The following is a 19,448-nucleotide window of genomic DNA, read 5'->3' as shown; positions in this document are numbered from 1 at the left end:
GGAGAGGGGGCTTCTTATGTAACCAGGATTGTTAATTTATTTATTTATTTATTTAAGTTGAAAACTCTTCAGTTCTTTTACATTGAGCACTGCCTGCAAAATAATTAATCATTGAAGATTTTCTAGGCAGATTTTTAAAGCTACAATAGAAGTTAAGTATTCAACTCCCAATGAAGGTCAACAGGAGTTGGGGACCTAACTGTCATTTATGCCTTTGAAAAGCTGCCCCTTAATCCTTAAATGTTGCTGTTAAGCTTTGCTGGTTTGTTTTTGGCTTCTGTATTATTTTTGCACCTTCAGACTTGTGAGTGAGGCCTAAGTTTTTCTTTCTTTTTAGTCTCTAGTCATGATAAATTGTTGCTATTTTTCAGACTTTCCAGAACTGTCAATGAAATATACATCTTCATTTCTCACAATAGGTTGAAAGATTGTATCTCAGTCACCACCCAGAATCTGGAAGTCTCACTAAGAACTGATTCCTGTACTGTACTCATAGAGAGCAATCCAGCTGCTGTTAAAGGGAGGGGATTGAAAAAAACGGGAATACTGGAGAAGTTGCTATTCTCATATAATTAGCATGATTTTAATGCAATACTCGAAAAAAATTAAAAATCAGCTGATTTTATACCAGTGGTAAATTTTGTGACCTCTGGCTATCTTTGTAACTCCTCCTCTGCAAAGTCATGCTTCATAACTAGATTTCTTGACAAAACAAACTAAACAAAAACCAAACAATGGATGAACATTTTAAATCTATTTAGAAGCAAAGTTCAAGTTTCTCACAGTTTGTTTTTGCTAATTAACCCCCAAATGAATATGATTCCTTTCTTTTGTATAGAGAGTTCCTGAAAATGTTAGCCCTATATTAACATCATATATAATGCTGCAAATCTTGCAATTAGTAAAAACAGTATTAATATTGAGAAAAAATATTAAAAGCAGCACTTCTCATGGTGGGTATTTCCGCAGTCAAAATCATGTGAAGATTTAATAGTAACTTTCTGCTTTATCTGTTGTGTCTCTTAATGGATTTTTTAATATATTGTAATGCAAAGTAAGAAGTTAAGAAGGTCACATTTAGTACTAAATTCTCATAGGTAAGAAGTCATATTTAACACAGAATTGTGGTTAAGGAATGAGCATTTAGTATTTAGGATTTTCAAGCAGTTCATCAATTTAATAATTTTCTGCAAAAGTGCCCTTGACATTAGCTCAGTTACTGGAGTGTGTAAACACAGCTGTGAAATTGTATTGTGATAAACACTACTCATTTCAAAATGACATCTATTGATAGCCCTACACCCTTTTGAAAATTTGATGTGGAGAGTGCGTGATGGGGGTATCCTGAAATACTTCCCACTGACTTTATTGGAGGAGGATAAGGCCCTTTAACCTACTCACAGCCTGTTTTCTAAAATAAAGATTAAAATACCTGTGGCTGTATTCTTTGTTACAATCCTAAAACCATACATAGTACCATATGGTTTTGGTTGAGAAATACCTAGAGCATTGTGGTTTTGTTTGTGAATTATTACTAGATATTCTTTTCCTGTGAAATTTGCAAAATGAAAAGCAAAATGAAATAATAAAGCTATGCAAAATCTCTAGCATGTTGCTGGATATTGTGCCTATGAAAGCTACAAGTTGGAGCAAATAATTTCAGTGTAATAGGTCTCGTACATTTTTTTAAGTGTTTTGTGGGATAAAATTTAAGGCATTTTTGTATTATACTCACTGAATCAGTGACGTACTTGTATGTCTAAATGCTAAAAAAATTAAATATAAGGTGTGGAGGATGTTAGCTTTAATCTGTCTTCAGTGGCTCTTTAAATTGTTAATAATGGGGAGTACTGTTTTCCTATCTGAAATTATTAAAAAATGACTACATCTTCTGTGGCTGCTTAATTTACTTTAGATGCAATCCTTTAACATAGCATTGAGGCTACTCATGTGCTTATGGTTAAGTACATATTTATATGCTTTGCTAGATTAAGGCCATTGTGCAGGATCAATATATACCTCTTATATACCATATTTTCTCTACTGTCTCTTTTCTTCCTTCTCAGCTGCTTTCTTAATGGTTGAAGGTTAGATAATAATTTGATTTTATCTCCCATTGCTTGAAATACTGTCATCCACATTATTTTTCATCCACTCCATCCCAATGACCTAATCCTGGAGGGCAGTTAAGATTTCCTACAAAGCGCTGAGTAACCTTAAATCTCATCGAAATAGTATTTGAGCAAGAATGCAATGCACATAACCATGCATTAGAATGCATGTCATAATTTACAGTCCCTGCTTCAGCCCAGTAATCAAATACCTTCAGCTTTCCTCTGAATCTTCAGGTATATCCATCACATAATATTTATTTTGAAGGAACTGCTGTAAGTATCCATTTGCACCAGTAAAAACTAATCAGATGAGTACCCTTTTCAATATCCAGTGGATGTACTGTACCTAACAATACCCATATATCAACATAGGAGAAACAATTCTACTTATGTCAGTTTTTACAACCTGTTTTTTTTTTAAATGTCCTACCTGAATTGTAGATTCTGTATTCATCTGTAGACAGCAGTATGACTGCTTCAAGAAATGTAGCCAACTTTCAAGAGTAAGTCCAAGAAAAGGAGTTAATTGTCCCCAATAGCGTCTTCAGCTGTTGACACATAATACATCCACCTTTTCAGGGACTAACAAAACAAAACAAAACCCTTATAAACTAACCAAGCTATTTCCCCTACAGACAGGGAAGAGGGAGAGAGTTTGTTACTCTTTGTTTCCATTTTTAAATACGTGGGAAATTCTAAGAGTATGTCTACACTGGAATAAAAGACCCAATGCATGGCCACAGCTGGCCTGGGTCTGCTGTCTCAGGCTCTCAGGGCTCAGGCAGCAAGGCTGCAAATTGCTGTGTAGATGTTCGTACTCAGGCTGGACCCCAGACTCTGGGACCCTCCTCCCTCATGTGGATCTAGAGCTCAGGCTCCAGCCCCATCCAAATGTCTACACAGCAGTTTTACAGCCCTGCAGTCCAAGCCCCATGAGCCTGCTGCCGGTGTTTAATTGCTGTGTAGATGTTCTCTCAGGGTATGTCTACATTGCAATGTAGGACCAGAGTTAGTAGAACTTGAGTAAGCAGACGCTGGATTTGAGTGTCCACACGTATTTGTAACCCCAGGTTATGAATTGTTGAACCTTGGGTCCCAACATGGGGCTCCAGCATTTGCACTGCATTATGTGGGTCCAAGCCCAACCACCCATATCCCAAGCTTCCTAGCTCCCTCTCAAAATGCGACTGCTCTATCCCTTTGTTTATGATGCGGTGTGCAAAAATGTCTCTGTCCAGAGGACAAAGTAGGCCTGTAGGACTGTGGGCCACTTTTGGCAGCTTGCCAAAGCATGTGTCCCAGTGGGGCTATATCTACATTGAAAAGCAATAGGGTTTGAACCCTGGGTTCTGACATCCTAACTCTGAGCCCTGAGTTACTTTGATTTGTGTGTAGATGGAAGAGGAATTATGTCTCAGTTTAAACCCTGGGCATACATTCCAGTGTAGACATACCCTAAGACACTATGGAGATGGCTCTGTATAAGTACCTAGCGTTCCAAACACCCAGGCATTACTGTCCAGGGCAGTCAGATTTCCAGTCTGTGGGTTTCAGGTCAGTAATCTCCCACAAAAACACTCTAAGTCCATTCAATATGTATTACATATATAGTGCATGTATAATGGTAAATAGAAAAGTAATTTAACAAATTGTGTAATTTTACTTCAAGGGTGATGTTGTCTGTCACGCAGCATTTAAGTAAAGAAGATTGTCACTTTTACTGAATCATTTTCTTCAAATCCTATTACCAATTTGCATTCCAATCATAATACCTTACCCTCCTTTAGGCATGCCTTGCCGCTCTCTAGATATGTAGTTTCTATTTTGGTTCTGGAATTGAGGGAAATAACAGTCTTTATCCACAGATGTAATCTGTTGGGCTGATGAGGAATAGCTCTTTTTTCATAATGATCTCATAGCTAATTCACCTTCAGCTGTCCTCAGTCAGCTACAGAAAGATCCTGAAACTGATGCTTTTTAAATCTTCTGCTTTCTTCACATTCTTAGCTCCATTCCAAAAGCACTGACATAATTTAGGGTCAGTGTGCCTGACCTTTTGTTTTATCCTTTCTTCCTTGTGCCTCATCCAGCCACACTATTTGAGACTGGATCCATGGATTCACATTCTTTTAGCCTTTTTGAGACCCTCTACCCCTCTTTACTCAGCTGGGATTTTAATATTCCTTTTTTCCGCTGAGATGATGGACAAGCAACCTTCTCCATCAGAATCCTCTGCAACTGGCAGCCAAGTTATATGCAGAGATCACCCCTTGGCAGCCTACATGTATTAACTCAGGGAGGCACATGTGCCTGCATTGCTCTGAGTAGCAGGAGACTTGGGAAGTCACATGGAACTGTGCCACATTTGCCACAATTCTACCAGCATCCTCAAGGTTTCCCTCTTCTTCTGTGTTCTATTGTTTCCAGGACACAGACAAGCCATACGTGTGAAATTGAAGTGCCTTAGAAGCCTATGAACAAATTGGGGACAAATATGTTTTTGTTTGCAGAAGTCAGTAAAATTGATCTTGTGTACTTAATTCCCTGAAAATAATTTGTCACCAATGGCAGGGAAAGAGCAGATGGGTATTTTAAATGAACCCATAATCTAGTCATAATATGCCACTAAATGGATATATTTTTATTTAAAGGTTTTCAATTTTTGTAAAAAATTGTGCTTAGGGCAGGCTTCAAGGAGGACTAAATCCAGAGCTGTGAATGGCAGACCTTGTTACAAAATATACTATAGAAACATCACTGCTGCACAACAAATTATGACTTGACATACATTTCAGTTTTAAGATTTGGTTAGTAGGTAAAGATTTGTTTCTTACTAGAGCATGTTGTAGTAACCACGCAAGGTACTAACAAACTTCAACGGGACTTTATTTTTAAAGTGGAAACCTCTTTACCAAGCTGCTGCTGGACCCTGTGTAACTCACTCAGCCTCCTCAACTCCTTCCCCCTCCTTCCTGTTTCCTGTCCTTTCCGATTCCCAACAGCCAGTGCTCTCAGTTCTAATAATTACAAGCAGCAGCTAAACACCACAGAGCATCAACCTGACATTCAGTTGAGTGTGAGCCAATGGTACCATTTAGATGTCTAACTTTCTAATTAGTTGTTGTAATCAAGTAATGAGATGTTTGCTTTAATCCACAACTGCAGTAAATTGTGGGTGCAAAATTGTGCTTTCTGGGTTGAAGCCTGTTGCTGAATAACAGCTCTTGTACAAGTGGATGGTTACATTGGTGAGAGGTTCTATACAATATCCTTAGACAAACAGATGCATGTAAACATTTTGAAAATCTTCCCTGTTATATGTGCAACATCCATTAGACTTCATTTGTGAAGTGTTTTCTAATAAGCCTCTTATTATGGGAATGGTGTTTTTACTGGCTCTTAAATAGCATATTGGAACCAAAGTCTATTTTTAATAGACTGAATTATTTTCCTTCTCAAGGAGAATTTGAATGGTGAGATCACTCTCCTGCTTTCCTTTTACATGGAAGAGTTTGCTGTTTCTCTGTGCAAAATGTATATAATATGGGACAGACTTAACTTCATCATTGTCAGGGAAATAGCAGCAGAAATACTCTTTGTTTTTCACCATAACTTATTTCTCCTCTTGCATTAATCTCCCCAGTGTCTAATGTTAAATCCAACAACTACCTGGCAGACCTGATTGACATCTTCTCTCCCTCCACCGTTATATATGTATATTATTTTCAAGGTATTCAATAAACAAGAAGAAGGAAAGGTGGGCCAAATGCAGGTCTTGTGTAAGTGGATTCAACTTTACTTCAGTCACTAGAGTTACACGAGATCAAAATTTGGTCCAACTAAACTTTCTAGCAAAAAGTTTGAGATTAAGTTTCTAGCAACACATTCAAGCAATATTAAAATAAACCATTTTGTTTTTTTTAAAAAAACCAAAACACTAGATACAGCTTTAGATCAGAGAAAGCATAGCTGAGATAAAGAATGTTAGGCTTTCACATATCTGACCTCGGTAGTGAAAATGTTTCTGTTGCAATTCAATAAAAATCAAATCTGGATCCTAACATTCAAAAAGTGAATGTTTATGTAGTTGTATTCACCCAGGAAGCCTATAGTCCAGGCCTATAGTCCAGGTTGCAACTTGACTTATAACCCCCACTTGCACAGAACATTCTTGAAAATGTTCCTACTGTGCTGAAACTTTTTGACTTGTACAAAGAAGAAGGAGGAAGTTAGGTTCAATTTATTTGGTAATCAGACACAAATATATCTCCCCAGAATTTTTAGCATAAAAATAAAAAATCACTGAATTTAAAAGTTCAAACATTATTTGTTACTAATCCTCACTGAAGAATAGTTGTAGTTTATGTTTTGAGGAAAAAAGAATCCCAAAGTCCAAACAAAAAAATTGACTACCTTAATTTTTGGCACATATGAAAAATAGGCAATTAAATTTTCTCTTATGTTAGTGCAGAGTGGGTTGTATTATGCATCTAGAGTAGCGTAGCTTACATAGTACAGAGTTGTAAAAAATGTGTAAAATTCTACACTGCCACACCAATAATTTTGTCTTCAGTCTTTGTTGTTATTTTATTTTGGCTAACAACAACCCCAACCATAAAAACCCAAAAAAGACCCAAATAAACAAAGAGCTTGTTAGTTAAACATTAAGGCTGCAAATGATAATACCTAAAAGTCCTTTTGACCATAAGGAGGATTAAGTCTAGATTACTCACATGAGTAAAGTTTTGTGGGGTCAGGACCTGAATTAATATACAGTATTTGCAGTATGAGTGAGTTAATGTTGCTGTTAGAACCTTAAATTTGCAATCCAAAACTTCTCTGTGTTCAAGGCCCTCATTCTGCAAACATTTATTTCAAAGGGAACACCAGCCCAAATTTTCATCCTTCACTTTGCAATACTATAGATATTTTATATTAATTATGGATCTTAATGCTAAAAAAAAGGGTACAGTCAGAAGACATTTAATAACAGATCATGATCATGTGTGGCTTATATGCTCAGTTTGAAGCCAGCATCCCCTCAATTCTTGTATACTAAGTGGGAAACTTATGTGCCTGACCCTTGTCTCCTCCTTTCACATGAGCCTTTGGTGCGGACACAAATGAGGGAATCATCTAGTTCTCCTTTGTCCATTACAAAATTTTAAAAGATCTGCTTGTTATGATTGTGGGAGCTGCCTCCTTGACATTGCACAGTTCCTGTGTCAAAATCTATTTGAAAATGTCATTGGTTTAAGAGCATTAACATCAAATCAAAAACACTTTAAAAGGTGGTGGGATTTTTTTTCCCCTGTAGAAAATCTATCATTGTGACAATTTTTTATGAAGACAGTTCAACTAGTCAGGAAACAATAGTGCTTTAATACTAGGGAAAGCTGCAGTATTAGGCAATTGCCTTTAAAGTACATCACTTTTAATTTCCTTGAAGTTGTGGGTGACTCCTATGGTTAGAAAAGAACAATTTTATTAAGATAAATGCACATTTTTCAGTAGGATAAATTCCACCATCCACCTGTCTATCTTGAGCTCAGCAGAACTGATGTACTGTGTGTGGAGCCCATGTGTGGAGCCCATGTGAGGAGTCGGGGAATACCCTGCTACAAGATAGATCCAACACTCAGTCCTCTGGGTGGAGCAGCCTCATGACCACAGAGGCTTCTGAGCCTTGAAACTAAAGTAACAGTTACAAAATGACTCTCTGGCACTCCATGGCCTGTGGGAGAAGATTCATTCCCTCGTTGTACCCCAGCAAATATCTTTTATAGTTTGACCTCTGTACAGGATATTTAGGCTGAGTACTGAATTCTTGTTACATACATTGGGTCAGTTTTCAGCATCACTGTTTAAGGATACAAATACATAGTCTTTTCATAGTTGTTTTTATGCATACAGTCAAATGTGAGGGCTCTGAGGTGTCTTTGACTTCAGCATTCCATACTCTCCATCTAGAAACGGATAGTCCATTTGGTGTAGACAGAAAGAAAAAGAGAGGTGGAAAATGGAGCAGTTGGGAAGGAGGAAGCTTGTTTCTTTCTAAAGGTCAGAAATTAAATGCAAAAAAATACATGAATACAGTTTTTAAGAGTAGAATATTAAATGCACCTAATTCAGAAAAATCTAAAGGTCTGGGTCCTGCAGAATTTATTTATCCACTGTATGTTTTATTGTATAATGAATATTTTGCAGGAAAGACAGAAATCAAAAATATATAATAGCTATGTTGTTGGGATGATGTTTCTGGGTGAACTTTAACCTTTCATTTTCTTGATCTGTGTTTACATTTGTAACCTTACTATTGTGTTGATTTGTGAGGTTTGTTTGCCTTTTTATAACATATAAGATGGCATTAAAACCTGTGCTGGATATTTAACACTCCTTTCCCTATTCTGGACATTGATTCCAATTAGTTCCACATTCTGCTGTTGGATGTATGTGTGATACCTGGTTTTTAATTGATGTGGTATCCAAGGGTAGCATTTGGCACATCAGGTAGCTAACCAAAGCTACAATAAAGAGTTTAATGATCAAAGATGAATTTGAGTTTCAAACCAATCAGGTATTCAGTTTTTTCTTTGGCCAGATAGATTGATTAAATTTAGCCTCCTCAAAATTTAAAAATGTCTTGCTCTGCTCCTTTGAGTTAGATTATGCAATACTCCTTGAAATAACTTAAATTCATTTGACTTGGGTTGAAAAGCTTGCCATTACTACCTGAGAGATTGGTGGATGAAAGCTCTTTCTGCTTAGCAGTAAAATAATTCTCAGCAGCCTCATCTCTATTTTTAAATGTATTGATTCTGTCTTCAACCTTCTAATTTATAAAGTGTTAAAGAGGAAAATACACCAAAGTTTTGTATTAGTACTGATTGCTTTTATCCTTTTTTTAAAGTAAATGCGCCAAAATGTAAATCTCATTGCTCCCTGCAATTTACATATGGCAAAACCCTGAAGGTCTTCCCCGGATATTACAGAAGGAACAATCAGTTGCACACAAACAAAATGGGAAATAACTGCCTAGGAAGGAGCATTGCAGAAAGGGATCTGGGAGTCATAGTGGATCACAAGCTAGATATGAGTCAACTGTGTAACACTGTTGCAAAAAAAGCTAACATTATTCTGGAATGTATTAGCAGGAGTGTTGCAAGCAAAACACGAGACGTAATTCTTCCACTCTACTCCATGCTGATATTGCCTCAACTGGAGTTTTGTGTCCAGTTCTGGGCACCATATTCCAGGCAACATGTGGAAAATTTGGAGAAAGTCCAGAGGAGAGCAACAGAACTGATTAAAGGTCTAGAAAACATGACATATGAAGGAATATTGAGGTCCCTTTCAGTTATATGAGTCTATGATTCTAGAACAAAACTCAGCATTTTTTGCAGGAGTGAAGTCTGAGTAAAATATTGCAAGGAGTTAAGGATTTATCCCATGAATATTTTATTATTTGGTTTTGCCTATTCAAATAGAGGGAAATGGACTTTGAAATGGCTGATATATTTAATAGAAATTTGTTTTTCAAAAATAACTGTAGCATGTCTCATGAACATATCATAGAATTGTAGGACTGGAAGGGACATCAAGATTTCATCTAGTCCAGTCCCTTGCACTCATGGCAAGACTAAATATTATCTAAACCATCCTTGACAGGTGTTTGTCCAGCCTCCTCTTAAAAATCCCCAGTGATGGAGATTCTTCAACCTCCCTAGGCAATTTATTCCAGTGCTTAACCACTGTGACAGGAAGCTTTTCCTAAATTCCAACCTAAACTCCTTTGCTGCAATTTAAGCCCATTGCTTCTTGTCCTATCATCAAAAGTTAACAAGAAAAAATTTTCTCCCTGCTCTTTGTAACAACCCTTTATGTAATTGAAAATTGATATCATGTCCCCTCTCTTCTCCAGACTAAACAAACCCAATTCTTTCAATCTTTCCTCATAGGTCAAGTTTTCCTGACCTTTAATTAATTTTGTTGCTCTCCTCTGGACTTTCACCAATTTCTCCACATCTTTCCTGAAATGTGGTGCCTAGAACTGGAAACAATATTCCAGCTGAGGTCATATCAGCATGGAGTTGAGTGGAAGAATTATTTTTAGTGTCTTGCTTACAACACTCGTGCTAATACATCCCAGAATGATGCCTGCTTTTTTTGTAATAGTATTATGCCATTGGCTTATATTTAGCTTGTGATCAACTATGAGCCCCAGATCCTTTTTCGCAGTACTCCTTTATAGGCAGTCATTTCCTATCTTGTATATGGAGAGCTTTACATTTCTCCTTATTGAATTTCATCCTATTTACTTCAGACCATTTCTCTAGTTTGCCCAGATCATTTTGAAATTTAATCCTATCCTCCAAAGCACTTGGTATCATCCATACACTTTATTAGCGTACTCTCTATGCCACTGTCTAAATCACTGATGAAGATATTGAGCAGAACTAGACCCAGAACCATACCTGTGGGACCCCACTCATTTTGCCCTTCCAGCTTGACTGTGAACCACTCATAACTACTCTCTGGGAATGATTTTTCAACCAATTTTGCACCCACCTTATAGTAGCTCCATCTAGGTTGTATTTCCCTAGTTTGTTTATGAGAAGGTCATATGAGACAGTATCAAAAACCTTACTAAAGTCAAGCTATATCACATCTACCACTTCCCTCCATCCAAAAAGCTTGTTACCTTGTCAAAGAAAACCATTCGATTGGTTTAACATTACTTTTTCTTGACAAATCCATGCTGTTACCTACCACATTATTTTCTAGGTGTTTTCAAATTGATTACTTAATTATTTGCTCCATTATCTTGTTGCGTACTGAAGTTAAGATGACTGGTCTGTAATTCCCTGAGTTGTCCTTATTCTCCTATTTATAGATTGGCACTATATTTGCCCTTTTCCTGTCATCTGGAATCTCTCCCGTCTTCCATGACTTTTCAAAGATAATCACTAATGGCTCAGCTGTCTCCTCAGTCAGCTCCTTGACCATTCTCTCACGTATATCATAAGGCCCTGGTGACTTGAAGACACTTAACCTGTTTAAGTAATTTTTACCTTGTTTTTTTCGCTATTTTAGCCTCAGATCCTACCTCAATTTCCTTGGCATTCACTATGTTAGATGTCCAATTGCTATTAAACTTTTTGGTAAAAACTGAAACAAAAAAAGGCATTTAACGTTGCTGCCATTTCCACATTTTCTATTATTCTTTTTACCCACTCCTTGAATAATGGGCTATTATGTCCTTGGTCGTCTTCTTGCTTCTAATGTATTTGTAGAATGATTTCTTTTTATCCTTTATGTCTCTAGCTAGTTTGATCTCATTTGTGCCTTGGCCTTTCTGATTTTAACCCTACATGCTTGTGTTGTTTGTTTATAATCATCCTTCATAATTTGACCTACTTTCCACTTTTTGTAGCACCCTTCAGTGGTGGACTCTTTGCTTTAGTGGGTTCAGGATGCACAGCTCCTTGGCTGTGAGCTTACATAGCCCTCCACACTGCTGTAGGTAGTATGCTTAGATACATTTCAGCCATGTAGGAGAGAGGCTTGGCACACAGCAAAAGAAGCCTGAGATAAAATTCCGTGAGGACCTTTTTTCTGCCTCCTGATCAGCCAAGGAAAGGGCTTTTCTTCCTCCTCAAACTGGTACTGTGCCTCCTGGGGAAGTGCTTCCAAGCTATCTTTCCCCAGCTTCCGCTGGTGCCACTTGTCCTTGAGTGGGGAAGGGTATCCAGGGATGCCCTCCTCCCACTGCTGCAACTGGATAAGAAGAGGGGGCTCCTCCACTTGTGATTGGGGAGAATAAATGTTTCAGTGACATGATCCCTGTACCTTTTAAAACCTTAAATTTAGATTTCAAGCATTGTCACAATATGCCAGGATTCTCCTATTGCTCCTTCTGTTAAGAGGTGCTGGAACTCTGCAAGGAGCAGCACGTTCATTACTGCTGACTCATTGGGGCAGTGTGGCTTATTAGATTCCATCCTGAATGTAAAAGAGGTGAGAGTACCTCCCTGACAGAAGGATTTAAGACAGTCAGATCTGATCTGGTGGTACCCTAGGGATTAATGTTATTGTGGAGTTAAAACCAGACCCCAGCATGGGTGACTTTTTGACTCTCTGGTGAGTGTGGAGCTCGGTGGAGATTTCAGCAGTTTACAAACAGTAGCACCTCCTTATGGAGAGAAAGTTCTTATGTGAAATGTCTAGTGAATTTATAAATAAGGCAAAGGAGCTTAAAGAATATCACTAATGACTGTCTCAGTCATTAGTAAATGTCAGCATGTTGTTGTGGGTGAAGTAATAGCTTTTATTGGACCAATTTCGGCGGGTGAGAGAGACAAGCTTTTGAGCTACACAGAGCTCTTCTTCAGCAACAGAAGTTGGTCCAATAAAAGATATTACCTCACCCATTCTGTCTCTCTAATATGCTGGGACCGACATGGCTAGAAGTACACTGCATGTAGCATGGTGTGGTGATATTTATCTGACCTTACTTTTAACCAGCAAGAATGTGCTGGAAGATAAGAGAATAAGGAAATATTAACATGGAGTAAGAGGGAAAAAAATCAATGGGGTTGTTGTGAAGGCCAAGATTATAACAGGGTTCAAAAAAGAACTAGATAAGTTCTTGGAGGATAGGTCCATCAATGGATATCAGCCAAGATGGGCAGGGATGCAAAACCATGCTCTGAAGTGTCCCTGGCCTCTGTTTGCCAGAAGCTCGGAATGGATCACTTGATGATTACCTGTTCTGTTCATTCCCTCTGAAGCACCTGGCATTGACTGCAGTCAGAATATAGGATACTGGGCTAGATCAACAGCATTGGTCTGACCCAGTACGGCCGTTCTTGTGCATATGGTTAAGTGCTCTGCAGGATTGAGACCCAGGTTTCTGCTTTCTATGAGCCTCTTCAGAAAGAGTCAGTGGATATACTTCCATTGAGCCAATTATGGGTCTCATTTTCCACTGCCATGCACTGTGAATCATAGAATATCAGAGTTGGAAGGTACCTCAGGAGGTCATCTAGTCCAACCCCCTACTCAAGGCAGGACCCATCCCCAACTATTTTTTTTTACCCCAGATCCCTCAAAGATTGAGCTCACAACCCTAGGTTTAGCAGGCCAAAGCTTAAACCACTGAGCTATTCCTATTACTTACACCTATGTAGAGTGGCAAGTAAGTATCAAAGGTGACTGTGATTCTTTGGTATTATTTTACACTCACTTTGCAGAGATGTGGGAAGGAATTATCCTCCAGGGAAGATTGGCAGAGGCCCTGGGGGGTTTTTGCCTTCCTCTGCAGCATGGGGCATGGGTCACTTGGTATCATGGGTCACTTGCTGGAGGATTCTCTGCACCCTGAAGTCTTCAAACCACGATTTGAGGACTTCAGTGGCTCAGACATAGGTTAGGGGTTTGTTACAGGAGTGGGTGGATGAGATTATGTGGCCTGCATTGTGCAGGAGGTCAGACTGGATGATCATAATGGTCCCTTCTGACCTTAAAGCCTATGAGTCTATGACTATGCCATAGGAGTGGGCAAACTATGGCCCGGGGACCACATCCAACCCTCCAGACGTTTTAATCCAGCCCTCAAGCTCCCGCTGGGGAGCAGGGTCTGGGGCTTGACCTGCTCTGGCGCTGCAGCCGAGGAGCAGACTCAGGGCTTGCCATGCTCCACGCGGCACCTGGAAGCACCGGTATGTCCGCCCTCCGACTCCTATGCTAGGGGCAGCTATGGGGCTCTGCACACTGCCTCCACCCAGCTCCCATTGGCCAGGAACTGCAGACAATGGGAGATGCAGGGGTGGCACCTGCAGATGGGGCAGCACACAGAGCTGCCTGGCAGTGCCTCCGCATAAGAGCTAGATGGTGGACATACCACTGCTTCTGGGAGCTGCTTAAAGTAAGTGCTGTCTGGAGCATGCACCCCTGACCCTCTCCCATGTCCCAACCCCATGCCCCAGCCCTGATCCCCCTCCTGCCCTCAAACTCCTCAGTCCCAGTGCAGAGCACCTCCTGCATCCTCCTGCGCACCTAGCCCCATTCCAGAATCCGCACCCCCAGCTGGAGCCCTCACCTCCTCCCACATCCCAAACCCCAATTTTGTGAGCATTGAGGGTCCACCATACAATTTCCATACCCAGATGTGACCCTCAGGCCAAAAAGTTTGCCCACCCCTCCTATGCAAGGTGCCGGGGAGTGGAGAATTAGAAACTTTGTGTATAATGAAAACGTGCTGATAAAATCGTCATAAGCAGAGGCCATGGAAAAATGGAGTTCAGTAGCTGTGCAGATGCATATTCTCTTAAAGAAATATAGTATTTCATTTGCTGTTTGAAAAAAAAATAATTCAAAGGGATGTTTGAAGAAAGAAGTTATTTTTAGATGACAGAAAAATAGTATTTATGTTTCAGCTTTTTCCTTTTTCTGGCTCTAACACTGACAATGATTTAGTTACCTGCTTACTATATATGGAATATTTCAGTCAGGTCATTTGTTATTGAAATAGTTATCCAAATGACTGACATTAATCAGTATGTACAAAAATATGCAATTTTATGTATGAAATATGTACAGGAAAATTAAGCATATAAATAAAACTAAAAAATTAAATCTTGTACTTACTGATTCATATTTACTATAGGTCACTTTCACATCTCAGAATACTGCAAAAAGATTTAGCATGAACCATTTCTCTACAAACTTGGTTTTTTTCAATTTTATTTATAACTGTTTTGTCTACTTTCTTTATTTTTATATGTAAGTAACTCAAAATATATGGTTTGCTTTCGATAGTCTATCCTTAAATAGCAAAATGTGAGAATAGTAGTCTTTCTTTTAATGTAATCTTTATGGCTATTCCAAGAAATTTTCATTTTATTGTAATTTTTCATTTGCTTTTTGTAAGTTTTGAATCTTAGCACAAGGTATCTCTTTCAAACAAATTATCTTGTGAGTGTTTGGACCTCTAGCCTTGTTACCTGTGGATAAGATTTGTAATGCTTTTATATTTTGTTAAGTAACTAACACAATTCTACAAATATATGTAGGCCATACGTATATTAATAAAACTAATTATATTCCATCCTTGCAAAATTGTCATGAACATTTACCAGCTGAGGCACAAAATCTACTTCTATGTCCTGTGCCATAATGACAATGGAGGAAAAAAGATAATTGACTAGCCCGTAAAAATGATTTGTTCTGGGTGAACAGAATTTTGCAAGACTGTTACACTTCATGTGAGTTGTCAAAGGAGAACCTCTGATAGATTTGTAGCTAGAGTATAGCCTGGCCACTCCATTCAAGTATCAGAGGGGTAGCTGTGTTAGTCTATATCCACAAAAACAATGAGTAGTCCAGGGGTAACTCCCAGTAACACCATCAGTTTGGGCTTGAATAGGGACTGGGAGTGGCTGGCTCACTGCAAAAGCAATTTTCCCTCTCTTGGTATTGACACCTCCTCATCAATTATTGGGAGTGGACCACATCCACCCTGACTAAATTGGCCTTGTCTACACTGGTTCACCACTTGTAAGGTAATTCTCTTCTCTTCATGTGCCAATACATATTTATGCCTGTATCTGTAATTTTCACTCCAGGCATCTGAAGAAGTGGAGTTTTACCCACGGAAGCTTATGCCTAAATATATCTGTTAGTCTTCAAGGTGCTACCAGCCCACTCCATTCAAGTTACACTGGAGATCCTAAAAGGAATTAGTTCCATCTATGTAGTTGCCAGTGGATGGCAGTCCAATCTGTAGCACAGACTTGTTCTCTGCTATTTGTTTTTATTAATTTTTAGTAAAAAATAGTAGCTAAATCACAAACACGGTGACCAGTTGTCAGCCTTAACCCTGATAAACTTCAGGATTGCTGTGGAGACTCGGTTTATTTTAAAAGGAAAATTAAAAGGTAACTTCTTAGCGGGGCAGTATTTAGTCATCACTGATCCTTCAGACATTATGCAGACTTTCTTAGGTATGCAGTTTGATTAAGAATAACAGTTTCATGAAAAGTAATTTCAAAACAAGAATTGCTCTCTGTTGTCACCAGAAGCACTAATTGTTAATCATTTGCTTTTTGTAGGAGTTCTCTGGAATCTGTCCTCGTGTGATGCACTGAAAATGCCAATCATCCAGGATGCTCTTGCAGTGTTGACTAATGCAGTGATCATCCCTCACTCGGGATGGGACAACTCGCCCCTCCAGGATGATCACAAAATACAGCTCCATTCATCACAGGTGCTGCGCAATGCCACTGGGTGCCTAAGGTGAGTCAGCTGAATCATGCTCTTTTATTTTGAATTTTCATTCCCAACACCCCAAATATATTAAACTTGGTTTGGATTTCAACAGGGAAGATAACTTTTTTTATGGTAGCCCTTAAATCTTGAAATTAATTCCATAGATAAGCTTCAAGCCATGCAAGAACAATCTGTACAATTTTTTTAAATAGTTTTGACCAATCCCCTGCACCAAAGCATGTTGCAGATGTTTTTCTGCTACTTGTAGATTGTCTCATTCCCCAGTTGCTTAAATGGTGTCAGTATGTTCTCATTATCACTCCAACTTAATTAGTGTACAAAGTAACACAGATGCTTACAGAAAGGAATGTTTGAATGCCTTCTGAGTTCCAAATGCCATTAAATGTAATGTGACTGTATAAAGCAGCTAGGGTTTTTTTATGCAAGAAAGAATGATGAAAAAAGATGTGTCGAAATAAACCAGCCCATTTAATATTATGGGACTGAAATACACAAACTGTTCCTTAACAGATATCTGCAACCCTTGAATATCTGTTGTTAATTTGTGATGTGGGTGTAGAGAAAAGAGTAGCAAGATCAGGAACTGTTTCTTCACTGACAAATTTATATCAAAGGATTGAGTCAGAAACTCCTGAGTTCTTGTCCTGTTTCTTGCACTGACTTGTTTATTTTGGGCAGGTTCCACAACCTCTGTGTATCAATTTCTCTCTCTGTATAATTGAGATAATATTTATCTACCTCACAGGGTTATTATAAAGATTAGTTAGTTAATGTTTGTGAATCACTCTGCAGAAATAATGTGCTATATAAATGCTATGTATTATTGGTCTTATTGTAATTGTAACTGTCAGATGTTGGTATATGGTTAGGGTTGCAATTAGGTGGGGTTTTGCTATTTGCTCCATTACCTATCTGTCATGAGCCATGAGGTAGGTTGGTTGGTTGGTTTCTGGTGAGTTATCTCAACCTTGGAAATAGCATCAGAAGTTCTGTGGAAAAAATAATACAGTGTTTGCTTGACTAGTGTTATGATGCTAGTACAAAACCAACTGGTAATACTTCATAAATGTCTGCTGATATTGAACTTAAAATTGCAGCATGTAATGGCTATGTGAGGTATTTTGGAACACCTTAAGTATGTTAGGTATTTGCACACTTCTGATTTTGAAAAGAGTGTGGTGATATATCTTGGACCTGTGTTCATGTTTCAAGGCACTAGAGAGTATTATTGTGAAAGATGTACCCGTTCCCATGATAGCTGGAAGGAGTTGGACTGATTATCATAGAATATTGGTGTTGGAAGAGACCTCCCTCAGGAAGTCATCTAGTCCAGCTCCCTGCTCAAAGCAGGACCCATCCCCAGACAGATTTTTGCTCCAGATCCCTAAATGGCCCCCTCAAGGATTGAATTCACAAGTCTGGGTTTAGAAAGCCGGTGCGCAAACTCTGAGCTATCTCTCCACCTGTTAAATATGACTAAGGTTTCCTTGCAATATATAGGAAGGAAGTTGTTTTTCACCACAGATGGGACATGAACTTAGACTTGGAAAGCCATTACCTTATCCATTGTGGGTAACCACTGTGATGTGTCTGGTTCTTATTCTAGTAGCATCCTTGATGGAAGTTCTGCTCTTTGTTCCCTCTCTAAAGTCACCTTTTCCTGCTTCACTTTTTATTAGTTAGTGCAGGGGTGGGCAAACTTTTTGGCCACATCTGGGTGGGGAAATTGCATGCAAGGCCATGAATGTGGGGCTGGGACAGGGGGCTGGGGTGCAGGAGGGAGTGTGGTGTGCAGGAAGGGGCTCAAGGCAAGGGGTTGGGGTGCAGGAGGGGTGCAGGATGTATGAGGGGGCTCGGGGCAGGGGGTTGTGGTGCAGGAGGATGTGGGGTGCAGCAGAGGGCTCAGGCCAGGGGGCTTGGGTGCAGGAGGGGTGCAGCAGGGGGCTCAGGGCAGGAGGTAGGGGTGCATGGTGCAGGAGGGGTTTGGGGTGCAGGCTCTGGCCTGGCACCGCTTACCTTGAGCGGCTCCAGGGTGGCAGCGGCGTGCAGCAGGGCTAAGGCAGGCTCCATGCCTGCCCTGGCCCTGAGCTGCTCCTGGAAGCAGCTAGCACCTGTCCCTGTAGCCCCTGGCTGGGGGAGGGGTGAGATGACAGAGGGCTCCATGCGCTGGTCTCACCTGTAGGTACCTCCCCCAAAGCTCTCATTGGCTGTGGTTCTCCATTCCCCGCCAATGGGAGCTGCAGAGGGCAGTGCCTGCAGGTGAGGGCAGCGTGCAGAGCCCTCTGCCCCCTGTTCCCCTAGAGGCACACAGGGATGTGGTGCCAGCCACTTCCAGAAGTGGCACAGGGCCAGGGCAGGCAGGGAGCCTGCCTTAGCCCCGTGTCGCCAAGGGCCGTAGTTTGCCCACTCCTGAGTTAGTGGGATGTGTAAGTGCAGACAAACTCACAGAGTTGATCTTCACTATGCAATACCTCCTCCTCTGATGAACTGCAGCTATTAATCTAGAGGCACAGAACATTCAGAAAGCATTAAACTGGTTTATGCTTCAGAGCAGCAAGAACTTTCTCTTTTACCTTCCACAAGTCGCTGTTGTAAACCTGTCACAGTGAGGAACACTAAGCATCATGTAATGTGAAGGGCAGAAATGTCTCACTAACCACTTGATGTATCTTGGAATGATGTCCTCTGAGCTATTTTTGTGTCTTAGGTAATAAGGTCCTATTGGGCATTTAAAATATATGTGTATTTTAAAAATAAAATCATCAACACCCTGTAAGTTTTTCTGTGAAAGGGCAGCTCATTTCCTGCTTTCCATTAATCTCTCTGTCTCTGTGTTTTGTGAGATTGTAGAATGAGAGAAGCAGTATAATGTCTCTGAGAAAAAGACTACAATGCTTTGAGCCTTAGAGTACCTGACAGCATATTGCATCCAATGCATAGTTTAAACAATTTGTTATACTATATTTTAAGTGCTCCCACTCAACTTTAAAGCCCATCATTACTTCTTCCTATTTATGTCTAGATGGATGTACCCTCCGGTGCACA

General features: G+C 39.7%; 1 protein-coding gene across 8 annotated transcripts in view; it reads left to right on the top strand.

Annotated features, from left to right (window-relative positions):
* CTNND2 (catenin delta 2) overlaps positions 1–19,448 on the top strand; it is a 1,245,479-nt gene that overhangs the window by 1,028,613 nt on the left and 197,418 nt on the right. For all 8 annotated transcript variants that reach the window (XM_050937394.1, XM_050937393.1, XM_050937390.1 and 5 more), the window contains one exon: positions 16,226–16,409. In XM_050937394.1, coding sequence (XP_050793351.1) covers positions 16,226–16,409 — 184 coding nt within the window. The remainder of the gene's footprint in view (positions 1–16,225; positions 16,410–19,448) is intronic.

The sequence above is a fragment of the Gopherus flavomarginatus genome, chromosome 2, assembly GCF_025201925.1.
Source record: "Gopherus flavomarginatus isolate rGopFla2 chromosome 2, rGopFla2.mat.asm, whole genome shotgun sequence".
Lineage (NCBI taxonomy): Eukaryota > Metazoa > Chordata > Testudines > Testudinidae > Gopherus > Gopherus flavomarginatus.
Note: the sequence above shows the minus strand (reverse complement) of the source record. Positions and strands in the feature narration are given on the sequence as shown.